The sequence below is a fragment of the Anoplolepis gracilipes genome, chromosome 2 (genome assembly GCF_047496725.1).
Source record: "Anoplolepis gracilipes chromosome 2, ASM4749672v1, whole genome shotgun sequence".
Classification (NCBI taxonomy): Eukaryota; Metazoa; Arthropoda; class Insecta; order Hymenoptera; family Formicidae; genus Anoplolepis; species Anoplolepis gracilipes.
Window position 1 is genome coordinate 858,989 of NC_132971.1, and position 18,465 is coordinate 877,453.

General features: G+C 30.7%; 2 protein-coding genes across 5 annotated transcripts in view; one reads left to right on the forward strand and one right to left on the reverse strand.

The window, feature by feature from the left end:
• The window catches only part of LOC140662863 (uncharacterized), a 61,324-nt gene that overhangs the window by 32,188 nt on the left and 10,671 nt on the right, over nt 1-18,465 (reverse strand). The gene's annotated exons all lie outside the window — the stretch shown is intronic.
• LOC140662861 (pikachurin) overlaps nt 5,541-18,465 on the forward strand; it is a 95,450-nt gene continuing 82,525 nt past the window's right edge. Inside the window, exons 1-2 of one of the 4 annotated variants that reach the window (XM_072886534.1) lie at nt 5,541-5,666; nt 9,899-10,246. In XM_072886534.1, coding sequence (XP_072742635.1) covers nt 10,129-10,246 — 118 coding nt within the window. In that variant the 5' untranslated portion in view covers nt 5,541-5,666; nt 9,899-10,128. Of the gene's footprint in view, nt 5,760-7,869; nt 10,247-18,465 lie in introns of those variants that run through there. The other 3 variants (XM_072886533.1, XM_072886532.1, XM_072886531.1) reach the window with 3 other exon arrangements.

Consider the following 18,465-nt stretch of genomic DNA (forward strand, 5'->3'; position numbering starts at 1 on the left):
AAAATATTATTTTTAAATTAAATTTTTTTATTTAAGAAAAAAATTTTTATTTATCTTTACTTTTTTATTTAAAAAATAAGTAAAATCTTGAATATCCAGCACAATGCGTAGGGATTATGGCGAAGAGTAAAAAGTATCTAAATCATATTTCTAAGCGTCATTTAGTTTTAAAGATTTTAGATTACATTTACTACGGAATCGTACTCGATGAGAAATATTTTTTTCAATGCTTACCACGTTCATCACTTACAAAATGACTTGTACAAAGGCTCAAGTATGAAAGTTACATGTCTCAAGGTACCGGACCCTAGTCAATTAAATGACCGTCAAAATTGAGACAGGAAAATATAACTGTTTACTTACAACAGACACCTCAAATGATCATCCATTACTTCGATACTATATATTAATAAATGTTTTGCGATTACACGCGGAGTATATTATTGTCTACATATGTCTGGTGAATTTGAATATAATGATTTTTTTAATTGAGAAACTGCCATTAGATCCAGTTTATAGCATGATTATAAGACTAGAATAAAAAAAAACTTGAAAAATAATTGTTTTTTTTTAGTACAAAATGTAAAAATGTAATAAGTAATATAATGATTTGCAAAGAATATTTAGATACCAATTGTTTGATATTTTTTTATATATCGATAATATTAATATATATTATATTAATTATATGTTTTTGCAATAAATATTAATATACGTAGATGCATAATTGATACCGCGTGATATTATGATTGATGTATTAACAATATTAAACAATTATTTATTATAACAACCATTAACATCATTTAAGTATATACGCAAAACTGTAAACTATCTGCGACATTTCTTATTGATTCTTGCATTTAGTAAACATAATTTACCTATCAACATAATTTTTACTAACCTGCGATTAACAAATAACATGTTATCAAAGCAAGTAAAATATATCCCATTTAATTGCAAATATATTTAAAAAACATAGAAACTATTTTAAAAAATTTAATAGATTATATTTTAATATGTTTATATTCATTATATGTTATATTTAATATATTAAGTTAGATATATATATATATTATAATTATTAAAATATATTATAATTATTGTTAAGAGATACGAATAATGATTGATTTCATCGATTTTCCTCTTTATAAATATATTAAATGTTAAAATTCGTTTTTTTTTTCAAATCGTATATTAATGCTAATTGTTCTGAAATAACTTTTACTTTATTTTAATTTCTAAGTGGTGATTTAAATTTTTATTTTATTTTAAATCATAACTTTGAGGAAGCTCGGTGAAAGCGTGGAGTTTTTATTATATAAGATTTTCATATTAGATAGTCGCAATTATATTATAAAATTTCGAATACTTTTTTGCGCAAACAATGTTTTTTTACTTACATAATACATATATATTTATAATAAAATTTGCAGTATTACCTTTTTTAAATATTTTTTTGCTATTTTATGTACTCGTATATACTCGTATATATAATATGTATAAACTTTGATATTTTATATCGCATTTGACTCTGTGATCGATTGCGATTGGTATTGTCAGTGATAGCGAATAATATAATGTTGCGTAGCCTTATTGATTGTTAACAAATATATATAAATATACATACAAACATACGTGTATGTACGGACTTTGGATTCTGTCAATATGGCCATAAGAGAGATTAAATGGAGAAGTTTACTATGTCCCGGAAATAAATTGATAACACAACATATGGGGTGTTCGTCGAAAAGTACATAACGAAGTTATAATTCAATTTTTGATGAATGTTGCAAAACTTGTGAGTAAAACTTATTTGTCAATAATTGTTGAAACAGTTTTTCAGATGAAAAATATTGCGACGAGTTTAATTGTCTTTTTTTTTTTTTCACTATTAACATAATAAAACAATTGGCAAAATAAATTTATATTTTCCGATTATAACATTAGTTACATGCTTTTATTAAGAACGTAATCTGCATTGTGCGCTTAAATTCGGAAAATTTTCTAGTTAATATTAGTCCAACAAAGTTCAAAATTATTTTTAACGTATTAATTTAATATGTTATTTTCACATATATATGAAGAATACATATAAAGTATCGATAAAATCGACCAAATAAAATAAAGGCAACATTTATATAGAAACGAATGTTTAATATAATAAAGCTCATAAAATTAGACTCGCTATATATTCACACAACTGGCACTTGCAATGAAAGATTGATTCTTTTTTTCTCTATCATTTATTTCTTGCTTCAAAAATAATCAGGACGGAACTATTGGCTTTTTTTGTTATTGATTTTTGATTCCGAATATAACGATAAATATATTCCATGCATAAAATCTTTTAACTACATTGAAACCAGATGTTGCAATTCTGTACTGCAATGTTGTGGAGACATTATAGAAATACGATGTTCTAACATTGTTGCAGCGACATTGCATAACTATGTATATTGCAATCTGGTAATAATTATATTTCTGCAATATTCCTTACGAATTTTCTGTATGGGAGAGGAGATGTAAAAATATATCGAATAACAAGTAAATAAAATTATTGTTCTATTGAGGGAGAGAAGAGGGACAAGGGAGTGTCTGGTAAAATTGTTTTCATAAGGGGATTACCTCCTTCTTTATTATCCCCGAAATCATCCGTTTATCGTCAGGATTCTACAGAATAGGTCACCGGTTGAACACGATTAACTGTAAGGTGCTGCTGTTAACCGGATTACGTGGAACTTGAGTTTTCTAAAGTAATAAAGGGGAGCTCTACAGCAAACTGATGAAATTCATAGCGTTATATACTGGGTGTCGAAAATAAACTAGGCGACTAAAGGGCATTCGCGATCAAGATTAATTAATGTTTAGCATAAACGAGACCATCTTTAAGGATGTACGTAGCAAATTTATCACTCTTTTTAGAAGTCATTTCTTTTCCAATTATTGTCGAGAATACATTATTATTAATAATATTTTATTCCTAACTAATTGACGTTCGTTACCGTTTAAATTATGTAAATTAGTTTTTCGCATTTATTGCATTTATATATAATTTGTGAATTTTTATATAATTGTGAATTTATTTAAGAGAACAAATCAGTATGCATTTTTCACGGATTAACAAAGTTATTATTGATTTTTATAAAATAAAGTATTAGGAACAAATTTACTATGTCATTATATTGATTTTTTAAAATTAAATTTTAAAGATTGGCACAAATTGCTCACCACCCTTTGTTATATATTACAATCTACTTTTTCATGTTAATTAAATTCATTTATTTTAAGATTTAATTTCAAAAATAAATTTTAAAACAACTGAAATAAAAAGAGATACTTAAGGACGCTCATTAACTTAATTTAAGTCCATTTTTAATATTCCAATATGCGCCAAGTATTGTAAATAATAAATAGGAATAACAAATTAATGAACATGTGTAAGACAAAAGCGAATTGTGCGCTGATAAGATACAACTTGTTACAAACATTCTCATTCTATTGGTTTTTGGCTATCGGCCAGGAGTTTAAAACTACCACTAATCATGGCAGAAAATTCAGTGATAACATTCCGATAATAGTCAGACTCACCCAACACCAATCAACAAACACCGAGAACATGCATGGAAGCACATGCAGGACTGTGCAAGTATTTACCTGGAACCCTTGCAAAAAGATATTAAATATATTATATATATTTTTATTCAAATATATTTAATCATAATATTTAAAAATTCATATTTATTAATATTGTTATTGATGAGTTTTATTATTAATACTCTTTGCATGGCTCAAAAAAATTGAGAGCATAAGAAAATTGTTTTTCACAATATCTGTAATATCTGTATAATTATTGTAATTTTTAATAATAATAATTTTAATGAGTAATGCAAAAACATGAAATAATTAAGAAAAAAATATATATTATACCTTTTTTAATATGTGATATAATTTTTACTTTATTTACAAAAAAAAAAAAGAAAAAAAAATATACATGTATATACTCGGATATTATTCATATGACTAAAAGTTCTTTTATTTTCTCTAAATACTAAACTATTTTAATATTTGCAAAAAAATGTCAATATTTTGAAAAACTAATTATTGTGTGTATATTATAATTCTAACTGCATTATATATAATATTTCAAAACAACAAAGTGAATCATACACCTTAATACGATAAAAAAGTCAATAATTTAGCATATCTATCATGTACTTTATTTGTACATGAATCTATTTATAAAATCAATCGTTTAAAATTTATAATAAAATGTTTGCCTACAATATAGAGAAATATGAAATAATATATTATAGTATGAAATAAAATGTAATAATTTTAATTAAACATTTGTAGAAAATTCTCATGCAAGATCACTGCTTTCATAGTTAAATTTTAAAATTGCTTTTTAATTTTTTGTTCCCTCTTAAGACAAACTGTTCAAACGTAATTAATTCAGCATGCTTTTACTATGTGTTTTATATCATTTTTACAGAATTAACGTTTGTACTTTCAAACATTTTATATCTAACGCAATTGAATATTCTTGTTGAATTCTCCGCATGTAATGGTCAATTTAACCCTTAACCAGAATAGTGAAGACATCTAGCGTAACTGGAGCGCACGGGTCTCATGGACCAATCACCCATTTTCACATAAGACAGTTTCACTAAAGGTAGCAAATATGTTAAAAATAAATTTATTACACAAGTTTGAAGAAAATAGAAACGTTTTATATAAAATATAAAAAAATTTTATAGACAAAAATATCAAGATTCATTCTTTAATTTAAAATATCATTAATGACATCATAATTTATTTCACGTTTCCTAAACTCAGATTGCTCTAATTAAATTAATAATTATGATTTATTAAGAATTAAGCTTGCATTAGCTTGAAGATACAAAATTGAGATTAAAATTGCATTATGGTTGAAAAGTGTTTAATTATTGATAGAGGATTTGACAAAGTCATTAAATAATATACAGCAAACATAAACTAGAAAGGAAAATAATTTTCAAGCTCTGAATTCCAGCTTATAATTTTAATGTCTCTTTTTGGACTTTGATCGATCGATCCTAATTTCCAATTCCTAACGTTTAATTTTATTATTACAAATTCTAATCTTAATTTTTATACATAATTATATACATAATTGAATAAAGAATTTATATTTTATCTCTTGAATATGAATATCAAAAAAACTTGTAATTTCCTTTTTTGTCATTTCCACGAATACGAAGGGATCGTTCGGGGTGCGCGGTAAATGTGACATTCTCCTGGCTCGCCTGTTTGCGTACAATTTCGCACCCCTGGCGTTACATCCCTGGGCGTTCTCTCGCGCACCCTCGATCGGAAGGCACGCACTTCGAAGCGGAATGTTTTTGAGGGGGTTAGTAATGCACGCGACGGCTCGGGCAAAAAAATGGCGGCGGCCGATCGAAGGCGGTGGTAGTAGTAGTGGTGGTAGTGGTGGTGGTGGTGATGGTGGTGGTGGCGGTGATGGTGGTGGTGGCGACGGCAGCGTCCTTCGGCGGCGCCACCGTCGAGCCACCCCCGCAGTTCGATTGGAGACACCGGCCGGCACCGACGGCCGTCGCGACGCTCCGCGGCGCGTGTGTGCGTTGATTCGTGCATTCGCATCCTTCGCATAAAGATTAATAGAGCAAGTAAAAAGGAATAATAAGAGGAGAGATATTCGTTTGCGACGAGAGAGAAAGAGAGAGAGAGAGAGAGAGAGAAACAGCCGCGTCGTGCGACAGGTACGAGGGTAACCGCCGGGCTTTACCGGCGCGACGCGAATCTGGTGGCGGTCGAGACGAGGGGGTTGCGTCGCGAATCCTACGAGAAAACCCCCAGGAGTTTGGAGGTGGCATCGTGACGGTGTTCGACGCTCCGGCCGACCTCGATTCCCGCTTCGAATCGACGCGCGGATTATCGAAGGGCAACGTTTTCCCGAAGGGCAGCGCGTCGCTTTTTCTCTTATTGATTCAGCCCTTTGGTTCGCGGCCCGTGGCGCGATCGCTCGATAAGTTGCGTGTTCGTTCGCACGCACCATGAAACGCGTATTTTTCGGAGATGAGTCGCACGAAGTTTTAGCCCTCCATTGATCAAAAATTATTCCTCACGTATGATTCCCTACGTATGATTAATCGTTTTCCCCGCGTGATGAAATATTGTCTGGTTCTTTCCGAGTTGGTTGCTTGTTGCTTGCACGCTATAGCCTGCTGAGAGAGGATCTTTTCTCAGAATTTTACGCTTAGTTATGTAGATTATTCGATAATTCTTGGATATATTAGTGCACTAATATGGCACTTAAAATTAACGACAAACTGTGTGGCGTAAAATTAATTTTTCGATTAAACAATATACTCTACATATTCCGATACTCTATATGCTTCCTAAAAAGAATTTTATCCGAATTTTGTGTAAATAAATATTTATTTCTACGAAAAAAAAAAATTTAACACGTTTATTTTCTTTATTATTACAAATCCTAATTTTCGCGACATAAATAATTATGTTGGTAAAAAAATTTCATGAGCATCAATAATCATTTTTATGGAAATTATTTTTTTATCAATTTTGACGTGATTTGATCAACTGTTCTGAAAAATCTCATCGTGTGCAGTTACAATATAATCGTTATCAAAGATTATTCATATTATATGCGCAAATAATGCGCGATAATTTTTATCATCAGGCACGATTTAAATATTCAGTAGCGCAAATAATAGGAAATTTAGAATTTCGCGAATATTTACTTCCAATCGAATCGCGACACGAAATGGCTTTAAGCTACGGATCGAATGACGTGCAACTGTCAGTTTGTTAAGGTTTCAAATCTGTTTGTTATCAAGTCACTGGATAATGGCACAATGGTGCAATTTGATTCTCGCTTTGTCATATTGTATTTTGTAGTTGCTTGTGAACAGTGTTGCGCAAAAAAAAACTATCCTGGAATTCTCGACGAATTGTGTTGCGCAAATACTAAATTATTACGAGCTGTGGTAAACGTATGCTGCCTCCCCGCATGTAATTATTATATTTTGTGTCCATTAAACGGTAGTATATGTTAATTCGTAAAAGATTGTAATCTAACTTTGATATTAAAAAAACGAAACATTTCTTTCTCAAACATACGTATATATCTCTAAAATGTGTTTTATCACTGACATGTGTTTTATCATTTTCGTATTTAATTATTACACAGCGACTTTGTCAGATTCAATATTTATATTATATTTATGAGATGTTTGATATTTAATTACGCGATATCATTAAATACAATATCAGCTTATGTCAGAAAATTGTTGATTTAATTTTATACATTATTTTGTATTTTATACACGTACACACACAGTCGGCATATTATGCGTTAATATTTAATTTATAACTGCTAATTTAATTTGTTATGATCTTACACAAATAGAGATGTATATACTAGTAATATATAGCACAATAAGTTATTAAATAAATTTCCATCAATCACACATAATGAATAAAATATAATAACAACCATCGCGAGGCAATTTATTTCGTAGGATTATAATTCATGCATTCTATATATAAATTATAAAATGTTATAATATTCTCAATCGGCCAGATTAAAAACAAATCAGGAAAAATAATATCTTTTAAAATATAGAAAAAAATATATTACTATATATCAAGTATTATTATTAAATTTATTATTTTAGAGTTTGTTGAAAGAATATATAAGTATATTGTAAAAATAAATATGTTGAAATAAAAAAAATATTCTTTGACAATTTTTAATCTAGGGGATATATATATCTGATAGACAATTTTTAAAATAAAGTTTGTATCACTCGTTTTACAAACACGATGTATTTGTTTTCATAATTTTGCAATCTTGTACGTGTTTGTATAAAATTTGATTTTATTTTACAATTTTTTTTTTTTTTAATAAAATAGCCGATTTAATTGAATCGATAAAATTTCAAAAAATTAGCAAATCGAATTTTTGGATACTCTAAATTCTTTAAAGAATTAAATTTTCTCATCTTTCTAATCAGGTTTCTAAGAAAGAAGGTTTCGTGCTGATTTCTAATCTCTCACGAATTCAAAGTTAATAATCTCAAATTGAGAAAAAAATGTGAGAAATAAATCACGTTTGTGGTATTCGTAAAATATCGGAGTGCAACGTGATATATATAAATGACGCGTTTTAGCTGCAGCTTACATCGCGTGACCCGGGAATGGAAATTTCGGCCACCAGGCTCTGCCAGGGTAATCTTATCTGCTGCAACTTCGTGACATCACCCAGTGACTTAAGCCAAAACGTCAACTATCGGCTACGACAGTCGATATCGAGCTTCGCTTCTATCTCGATCTTCGTCGAAATCTTAAGGTCATACAGAAGCGATGTAGCTTGCCTGATATGATCGACAAACCGATTACTTCACTTTTTCTCAAATTTTACGAGACAATAGACTATTGCAACGATTTTTATTCGTTTTTTCTTTTTACGTTGCGAAAATAATATACTTTTCTTACAGAGTACGTAATAAACTCTAACTGTTTCTCCCTTTCTTTCTTTTTCCTATTATTTTTCTCTATTATAAAAGTTTTTCTAATTTAGATAAAACATCGTAAAATAAGAAAAGCGTGAGAAATGAAAACGGTGCGCAAACAACGATAAAATTAATGTGTACAGCACGGAGAATTCTTTTTATTGACTTTAAAACTAAGTACAATCTAAATTAATACAATCTTAATGAGATAAAAATTGTATGTACGATATTAACTTGGTCTTTATAATATTCGCCATATTAACTCTTAGCCTTTATATATATTCTATATAATAACAAGGTTAAAAGTTATCTGCTCTGACAATATCCCCGAAAATTTAATTTTAATCACAGCGTGCGGTTCATTTTTTGTTTCTACTGCAGCGACGCTTTGCATATTCGTATCTGACAATGTAACGATCTGTTGCAACAGTAGCCCGACAATAAACAAAAAACCTAATTCGAGACGCGTTAACACATTCACGAGTTTAGCGGGGCAACGAGTCCAAGCTGTTAATCCGGTTGTTGCAGTAATGTACCTTGCATTTTCCACGACACAAACATCCTGTCAGATGTCTGCGAGGCGTCTCAGTGATTCTTGAGGAAGAAAATGCGTGATTTATACCCCATCCCTCTTCGCTTCGTGAATAAGTTTTATAAGAAAAAAAAAAAAAAAAAAAAAAGACGAAGAGAGAAAGAAAGAGAGAGAGAGAGAGAGAGAAGAGTTAAATAAAACAAGGCGAAAACAATCCCTTTGTGCGAGCCCGCGGGAAATATGCATGCACGCATTGATATGCATACGGTGTCAAGTAAATTTGCATCGGGTATTGCGCGAAAATAGAGACCCATCATTTGCTATGATATAACGAGTATAGTAAACGCCGATACTTTGTTACACGCCATTTGAAACTGAATCGACTTGACCTGTATCAATTGAGCGTCAATTTTAATGGGAGTGCGAGTGATAATGAGCATCACGATAGCTAATCATGATAACCGCCTGAATTCACGTTTCATATAAAAAAAAAAAAAGCGCTACGTGGAACTATTAAAAAGTTTTACAATTTTTTAGATATCTGTATTTTCTTCTTCTATTAGTATCAAAACTTTATTATCGGATTTCTTATTTTAAAAGCTATTTAAAATTCTTGCACTAAGAAGGGAAAAAAAAAACGTTCCTTCTATAAAAGTTTCTCGAATAATATTCGTAATGCGAGTGTTGTAAGATTACATGGAATCATATTTAAATTTATAAAAATTGCTCTTATAAAAAATATTATTTTCCTTGGAATTTTAATTTTATATCATATAGTTATTGATTTTTTTTTTTTTCATTAATTTGTTTCATTGTTTAATTGACGTCACAGAGTGTCATCAGGGCTCGCGTGATCGGTCGTCGCGTTGTGAAGAGTGTCTCGAGAGCCGGTGCATCTCGAATCTAGTCTGGTGCTAGTAGTAATCGGGAGTAATTAGTGATATAACGGATTGAAATAGAGTGTCTCGCGTGTGCCGCGTGGTGATCGACAGAATTTTGCTGGAGCATGCGACAGTAAGGACTTATCAAGCCCAGCGACACGTGCATGTTTATTGCCGGACGATGGCTGGACTACGCTACGTTTACCGGCTCTTCGTCATCTTGGAATACCTGTCGGTCGTTCTGGTGCTCGCCCAGAACCCCGTGGAGGAGAAGACCACCTTCGAGGCCGCTTTCCAAGGCAAGCACTCTTTTTTATTTGTCCCCACTCCTGAGATTTATGAACCCTTCCGTAGATGCGGTTACGTATGATATATTAGTGGCTCGACTTTTTATTACAATCGGTAATATTACTGCGAAAGAAAGAGCTACGAATTACATCTCACGAATCCGAGATTGATACGTAATAGTCTGTGCTTTTAATGCACAATCATCGTTATTTATGATGAATTTACAATGAATTTCATATTATAATGGAAACGACCGAATCAATTCTTTTTGTCCGCTATTTATCAAAAATATCTTAATATGTGTAATTCGTGTCATTTAAATTACTCGTTTTTCAATATAACTGAAAAAAAGTCTGAGCCAACAAATTGTATTTAAATCATAGAAAAAAATTATAGAACCTTGTGTATTTTTATTAAAATTAATCCATTTTTTAAATCAACTTTTTCATCGTCTTGTTTTATTCGATTGTTTTCTTGTTCATAGATGCTATTAAATTTAGCTTTGATATAATTTTATTGCATACTTCCGGTATGCGTTCCGGTTATGTACTTGCAATTAATGTTGCAGTTTTGTATAAAATTCAATACGTAAAGCAATAATAAGTTTCTATTCTTGAAAAATAATTTGAATCTATTATTCTCTTGGACATAACATATTTCCCTTTATAATATCTCCTGTAAGTTTTAATAATTTCGTGAGAAATATTGAACACAATGGAATGGAAAGTTATCAACCTTATTGAAAGTGAAAAAATATTATATATTATATATCGTGCGCGTATAGGTATATAGTTGAACAAAATAAAGTGAAAAATATATGTCAAAGATAAAATAATCAAGTTTTCTTTTCATCCATGCCTATTGTTAGTTAACAATGAATCTAAAAATTATGAATACTTTCCTATTTATGTAACGGGAATCAGTTATTATATAACATAATTAAATTTGCAATGCAAAATCAATAGACTATACTAATTAATACGTTAAAAACATTTCGAGATTGTTTAATATCGATGAAAAACACAGTTGAGAAATTTTTATAATGCACTCGTAGTTCAAGACTATAAAATTCTCACTGCTGATGATTATTTTTCTTAGATACTATACTTTTCTTAGATAGCTTCAAACTTTTTGCTCCGATGTAATTTTCCTCCAGCTTAAGATGATCGCTGACGGTGTGCTACTATTATAAGATATATTAAGATATATATCAGGTTATATCTTCTATTCCGACTCATCTTCTTCTTGACTTCTTTGGTCAATTTGAAATCAATTACTCTTTAATAAAAGCATTGAAAGACCAATAATTTTTAGTTGTAGATAAGCTATCACAAGAATAAGACAGAGAGAGAGAGAGAGAGAAAGAGAAAGAGAGAGAGAGAGAGAGAGAGAGAGAGAGAGAGAGAGAGAAAGAAAGAAAGAGAGAGTTTAAATGTTTAGCTAATTAAATTTCAATGGAGTAAATAATTAAAATCTTGGAATAAAAATATTTTTAAATAAATTTTTTCTGAAATTTTTTAAATAAAAATATGGAATTATTTTTCATGCATTTATGTATATTTTTAGTTTAAAAATTTACTTATTTATATTTCTAGATAATTTATTTATTATTAAATTATCTGGATATTATATTAATATATAAATATTTTTATTTTATATGCATCGATTTAATAATCGATATCTGCCTAACTACCACCTTTCATGTTGTGCAAATTCAATAAAAAAATTATATACTTATGCGCTTGTCAAATCTATACAAAAATTTGCTCTTCTTTAATTTAGAAAAAAAAATTTTACTTGTTGAAAGGCTGAGTCGACAGTTAACCTTCCCATCCATTAATAACAAATAATTGCGAAAAATAAATACGCAGGATTTATGCGTTAATTATGCGATATTATATCGAGATGATTTTGATTTTCGCTTTTATTTTAATGAGAATATAAATGTAATATCGATAAACAGTTAAAAAGTTGATATTTATATTTTATACACATAAATTAAAAAAAAGTTGTTATAATTCTTTTATAAAATATATTTACAATAAATCAACTTTACATTTCTTCTAAGCATTTTAGTAAGTCTTGAGTAAAGATGCAAGCGAAAAACTTTCCATTAAGGAAAAGAAGTTCAAATTATTGTTATAATAATGAGCAACTACTTTATAATACACTTTTTTGTAACTTTTAATTTATAGAAGTTTGGTAATACAATCCACTATTTTTAGGACTCATTATAGACTCATCTTTTTATTACTTTATCTCACTTTATCGTTATACTGTTGGTGAAATAAACATCTCCTGTCGTTGAAAAAATTACATTGTCAAACATAAAAAATTAATTTGCTACTTTTCATTAAATTGTCAATTTCGAATGTGCCACTTTAAATAATTAAATTTACTTTTGAAATACATCTCGTATATCGATAATCAATATTTAATTGATTGCAAAGTTAACGACAAAAAATTTCTCTCAAAGTGAAAAATTTATATGAATAAAAAAACCTCGGTTATTTCGTTATTTTGAAAACATTTCCGGAGTTTACGTTCATTTGTGACGTTCGTTATTCTCAAGCCTGGAGCAAACGGATAATTTTTGAAAAATTATTTCGTGCGAGGAGTTAAGCTCCACGATATTCGCAGATGAAAAAAAAAAAAAAGAAAAAAAAAAAGCAAGAGTCGAGTCGGCAAGATATTTCGCGCGAGTCAGTTAAATATCTGTCGACGTGCCCGCGACAGTATCTAGTTAATCGCAGTCTTCATATCGATTTTTTTCTCTCTCTCTCTCTCTCTTCCTGTCTTTCGAAGAGAGAGGATGAGATCGACTCGCATGATAATGTTCACAATTTTCAAGCTGCCGTGTGCAAACACTTTCGACCGCTCGTTGTCGCCGTCGTTGCCGCCGTCACCGCTCGACGACGACCAGCTTTAGCTTTCACAGCGCTCGTGCATTTGAATATTCAAAATACTCCGAGAATGTGGTAATGCCTTTCGACGATGTGTCAATATGTATGCGCCTACTTGCGAGCGAAACTGCGATAACGCTAATCCCGTTAGCATGCGATCAACGACGAACGTTTAATATGCTTGCGCTTTCAATTAACGTGACCTATGTCCGCTTTGTTGCCTGTCAAATATTTACACTCATTTTGTCATACATTACAATAAAAACGAATTAAAAAAGCCATTATAACGAAATGATCTGAATACGATAATTACACGACTGAATTGTTGTATTATATTTATAAGATATATAATTCACACACGTTTCTTTCCACAAACATATGCATATATCTATCAATATAAACTATCTGCATACTTCTAAGAAAAGAATTGAATGGATAATTGATAGTCGCATGAATCAATTGACGGGAAACGATCGTGAAAATAAGATCGTTCTGTGCAGAATGTGCAACATATCGCGTAATGTATTCCGTGATCTCGCAGCGACGCAAAACATGTTGATCCGACAGTGAAAACAACGGTATTGGACTACGCACGTTAAATTGAATTATATGTGACTCGTTGAAAATGAATTGAATTCCAGCAAAGGATGTTATTCCGCGCGGTACTATTCGGTGGATTCGTTGCGGCCACACAAGTATTTATGCAACATTTACGATCGATTAATGCGCGGAGCCGCATGAGGGAATCGATACACCCGTATCCCGCCAAAAGCCATTAGAGTTTTATATTTCCGCCATTTTCTCCGACCGACATTGGCCGATATGCCGTATTGTCGCGAGTTCCCTCCTCCATCTGCAGCTGCCAATATCCCGATGGCAATAATGCGAATAATGTCGACGTGATTTTTCATCAGGAATGAATGCGGATACGTCAATGCCATTATGCGAAACAAAATGACTTTTATTTATTTCATACATGGTAATCAGCGGTCATATTTCATATTAGATGAACCTGATAATTGTGGGTATATATGAGTGAATTAATGTAATTAACATCTCGATGCAGCTCAAATTAAATTGATCTCGAACGCAACTGCAGCGTTTTTGAATCTTGGTTCTTAGTGTTAATTTTCGATTCTTAATTCTCAATATTTAGTTTTAAATACGTATCTTCGTACATAGTATATCGCTTCAATTTTTAAATAATTATTGACTTTTAATAAATTTTGAAAATTTCATAATTTAACGATATAATTAATTAAATGAATATGAATAAAATGCATAATATAATACTGCGTGTTATTTGTATTATTGGGATTTTTAACGTCAAGAGAATTCTGAACTTTATGAATTTACATTCATTTTATATTCAAGAAAAATTATATTTATAATATAAAATCTGCAATAAAATAATTAGCAAGTTAAAAAAAAGTTTAAAAAAAATCATTTTATATTTTTATCATTTTATCATGAAAAATATATTTCTACATTAAAAATGATTAAACTTTCTAAATTATATGAACAGAAATGGTATATACTGCAATTTTAATAATTCACAAAGTGCATGATTGTTCATAGTTGTTCATAAGCGCATATCACGAAACGACTGTGTGTTTTCACCCACAATCGTTAAACATGATTCGTGCACCCAAAGGGATATTCGCGCATAATTGGCGTGTGTAACCGCTACTATTCTCAGAAAGTTCACTCCGCTATTCATTCGCCTAAAGGGCACCAAACGCCTGCTATATTAATCGCTCGCTATCCATTAGTAAATGGGCCCAGCGCGCGGCTTTCGGGTCGCAGAGGGAGCATGCATGCGTGAGCTCGTATTTCATTAACATTAACGCACCCTTTCGGCACTGCGTTATGCAATTCACGCGTAAACCGTATATCGCGCATACGCTATTGTTTAACGCATCGCGAGTTGTTAAAAATCGCGCCGCGCCGGAAGATTCAAAGCGCGATAATGCCAGGATCGATTAAAAGGTCGTGCGCGCGCGCTCGCAAGATAAAAGATGGATATCGGGGATAATAAGTAGACCAATTTGTTCGTAACTCGAAGATTGGCCGATTAAGAAGTACAAGCGATCCGTCCTGCAGAAGAATGATTAAAGCTTTAAAGGGAATAATCGAATTTTACGTCAGATGAGAATTGCGCAAGCGCGAACGATAAAGTTTATTAAAAATTAAGTAGTTTCCATATAATGACATTTCTGAGACACGAAGGATGTCTGATGAAATATAATCCAATTATATCCTTCACGTTAATTATCAAATAAGCGTACAAAGAATTGCATTTCATGTGAAAAAATTCATTGTTAATGCCATACATGTATTAACGTATATATTAATTAGATTCTCTCTATTGAATCTTTGTATCGTCAAATTATTTTTTTAACAACACACACTAAAGAAAATATTTACATTACATAACTTATTATTACATATTCTAATAATTTAATGTGATTTTTATTTGTTAATTATAGATAATGTATGTCACGCGAATCTAGTCTATTAAGAATTTAGCATTTTCATCGCAAGAAGATTGCATTAAAATCCTTTGTCAATTTTATACACGATAACATCATTTCATTGATAACATCGTTTGATAACATCATTTATGCAACATAGTAATAAATTATGAAATATAGCACAGCTCGTCCCAGCAGATTTATCTTATCTGTTTATATTTTAGAAGTATAGTTTATCCAACTAACAATAAGAGAGAAAGGAATAATAAAACAAAATATATTGTCATTTAAATATAATCCTTTCACACTACATTTAATCGATAATATTCAACTCATTCATACTTTTCCTTTTATATCATCAATTTAATTTCATTTAAGTAAATACGTATGCATTGTATCTTTATTATTTTTAAATTAGTGACAGGGTTTTAGTTACACTAAAAAACTTTTCCGATAAATTATCAGAGCTTATAAAATATAAATATATATATATAAAATATTACATATTTTTTAAAATTTATTTTTTATCAAATGTTTCTCATTTTTCCATTTCGTATTTGTCCGGACGGATATACACGCAGCATAGCGATTATATTAATATAAAAAAAGAGGACGAATAATAGGTGAGCAATTATTTAAATTATTCCACAGAGATTTAAATAATTCATTTTACTGAGAGGTATGAGATATTGATTACCAGCATTTTGTGATATTATATGACATCGCACCTTTTATTTTCCCTCGTTATTCGCGCGTTTTGTAATTCCCAGTCACGCATGTTCCTAGCTCAATATGTTACATAACTATTGTAACATATGTTTACATACATGATATATTCCATGAAAAAAATCACCCCAAAAAATGCGAATAAAATAAAATTGACCAATAAATTCGAATAAAAAAAAAAAAAAAAAAAAAAAAAAAATGATAAAAATAATATTTTCCAAAATAATACTTGTAATATTTTTAACAAAAGATTTATTTTTCTTGATTTTTAAATCTCCAAATATATAACACCCCGTCTTTCGATAAGGGCTATTCAACAGAAGCATTTCTGATATCTATCATACTTGACATGCGTTAGCGATTACATTATCTACGCATGACTGTAGCAATACGGCATACGGACGTTTATATACATATGTCTTGCGGCATTGTAGGCAATGTAGCCACGTCGCGTCGCCCCTCGAATCAAACTAGGAGCTACATTGTACTTAGAGCCATACACAACACAATTCGCCTGGCTTGTATATGTGCGGTGCAGAGTAGAATCACAGCCTGCATATATCAGGCTGGGTGCACATGTAGTGTATGTACATGTACCATACGAGCGACTCCATTCGATCGCACCTTCGTGCGAAGATTTTCTCACGAAAGGCGCAAACACTAACAAAAAGACTCCTACTTTAGAGGGTATTTGAACTCTATTTTTTTTTTAACCACTTTATTTTATCCCAATTATGTTTCGGATAAAGAATAAAAATTTAATTAATAATTTTTACGCAAACGTAAATGGATAAAAAATAATTCCCTTATTAATTGTGAAACGTTATTTTAACGAAATGTTAGTTTTACAGACATGAAAATTGCGAAAAATCAATTATTAAAATACAATGCCGCAAAATGTATGTATGTATGTATGTGAAATGGTGTCCATATAGTAACTGCAATAAAATATGAAATGTTTGTTTTATGCGCAAATGTATTTATCCATGCGTATGTCATTACCCACTGTCATTTAATTTTGCGAACAACACGATTTCCATCTGTTTCTTTCATATGTCAACATTCATATATGTTTTATTTACATATTGTGTAATGCTTTAGATTCTGTTTCATGTGAAAATGTATCCGGGTAATGAAAACTTGAGAGTATTTCGCGAAAATCGTATAATTATTCAGTTGTATGATAAATCCGAGTAACCAAATGTCAATCTCTTTTAAATGTATTGCATCTTTCTTAACTAAAAGTATATGCCAGTTTTTAAACTCTAATTTCTTCCAAGAGAATATTGTCTACCTAGTGGACAAGAATTCATAAAATAAATATAAAATTAAATTAATAAAAAAATAATAAAAAAAAAGATGATAATACGTGTGCGGTAATACGTGCACAAATATTTTAATTCAGAAAATCTGAACATTATAAAAAAAAATAAATAAATAAATAAATAAAGAGACCAAATTATACAATATTAACTATTAAATAATAAAAGTATAATTTTAGATTCTAACTAACAGTCACATATGTAACGTACCAGTATCTAAACAATCAACGAAACAAAATTTCGTCGCGCCCTACGAAATATCGTGCAACACCGATTTTACTACGTGCCTGATGCATTGACAAGTCAAGTGCAACGCGATATATATTTCCCAGCAGTATATGAAAATAATGTCGGTTTTTCCCACGCGTCCAGTTTTTCGTAAAGAGTACACACGACCGAGCCGGATATTGGAATTTTCAATGGTCGTCCTGCGCCATATATAGGGGGTGGAACGACATGATGCATCGAGATGCAACGAGCCGCGTGATTCATCGCGGGATGCAGCGCGATGCAAGTTCGTCATGCATGCGTCGTTGCGCATTCAACAACGGATTCCACTTCTTCCAGTGTTATTCTTGCCCGCGTTATGTTTTATTAATCTGTTTCCTATGCAGATGAAACGTCTAATTTTGCGTCCGACCTCTCTCTCTTTTTTTTTCATGCGTGATTCTCTATAAAACGAAAAATGTGAGACGTTAAATACATCCATTTGAACTCTGTATTTGAACTTTTATAGTTTGCAACTGCAAACAAAAATAAAATCATTATAAACTGTAAATGAGATGACAAGATATATCAGCGATTT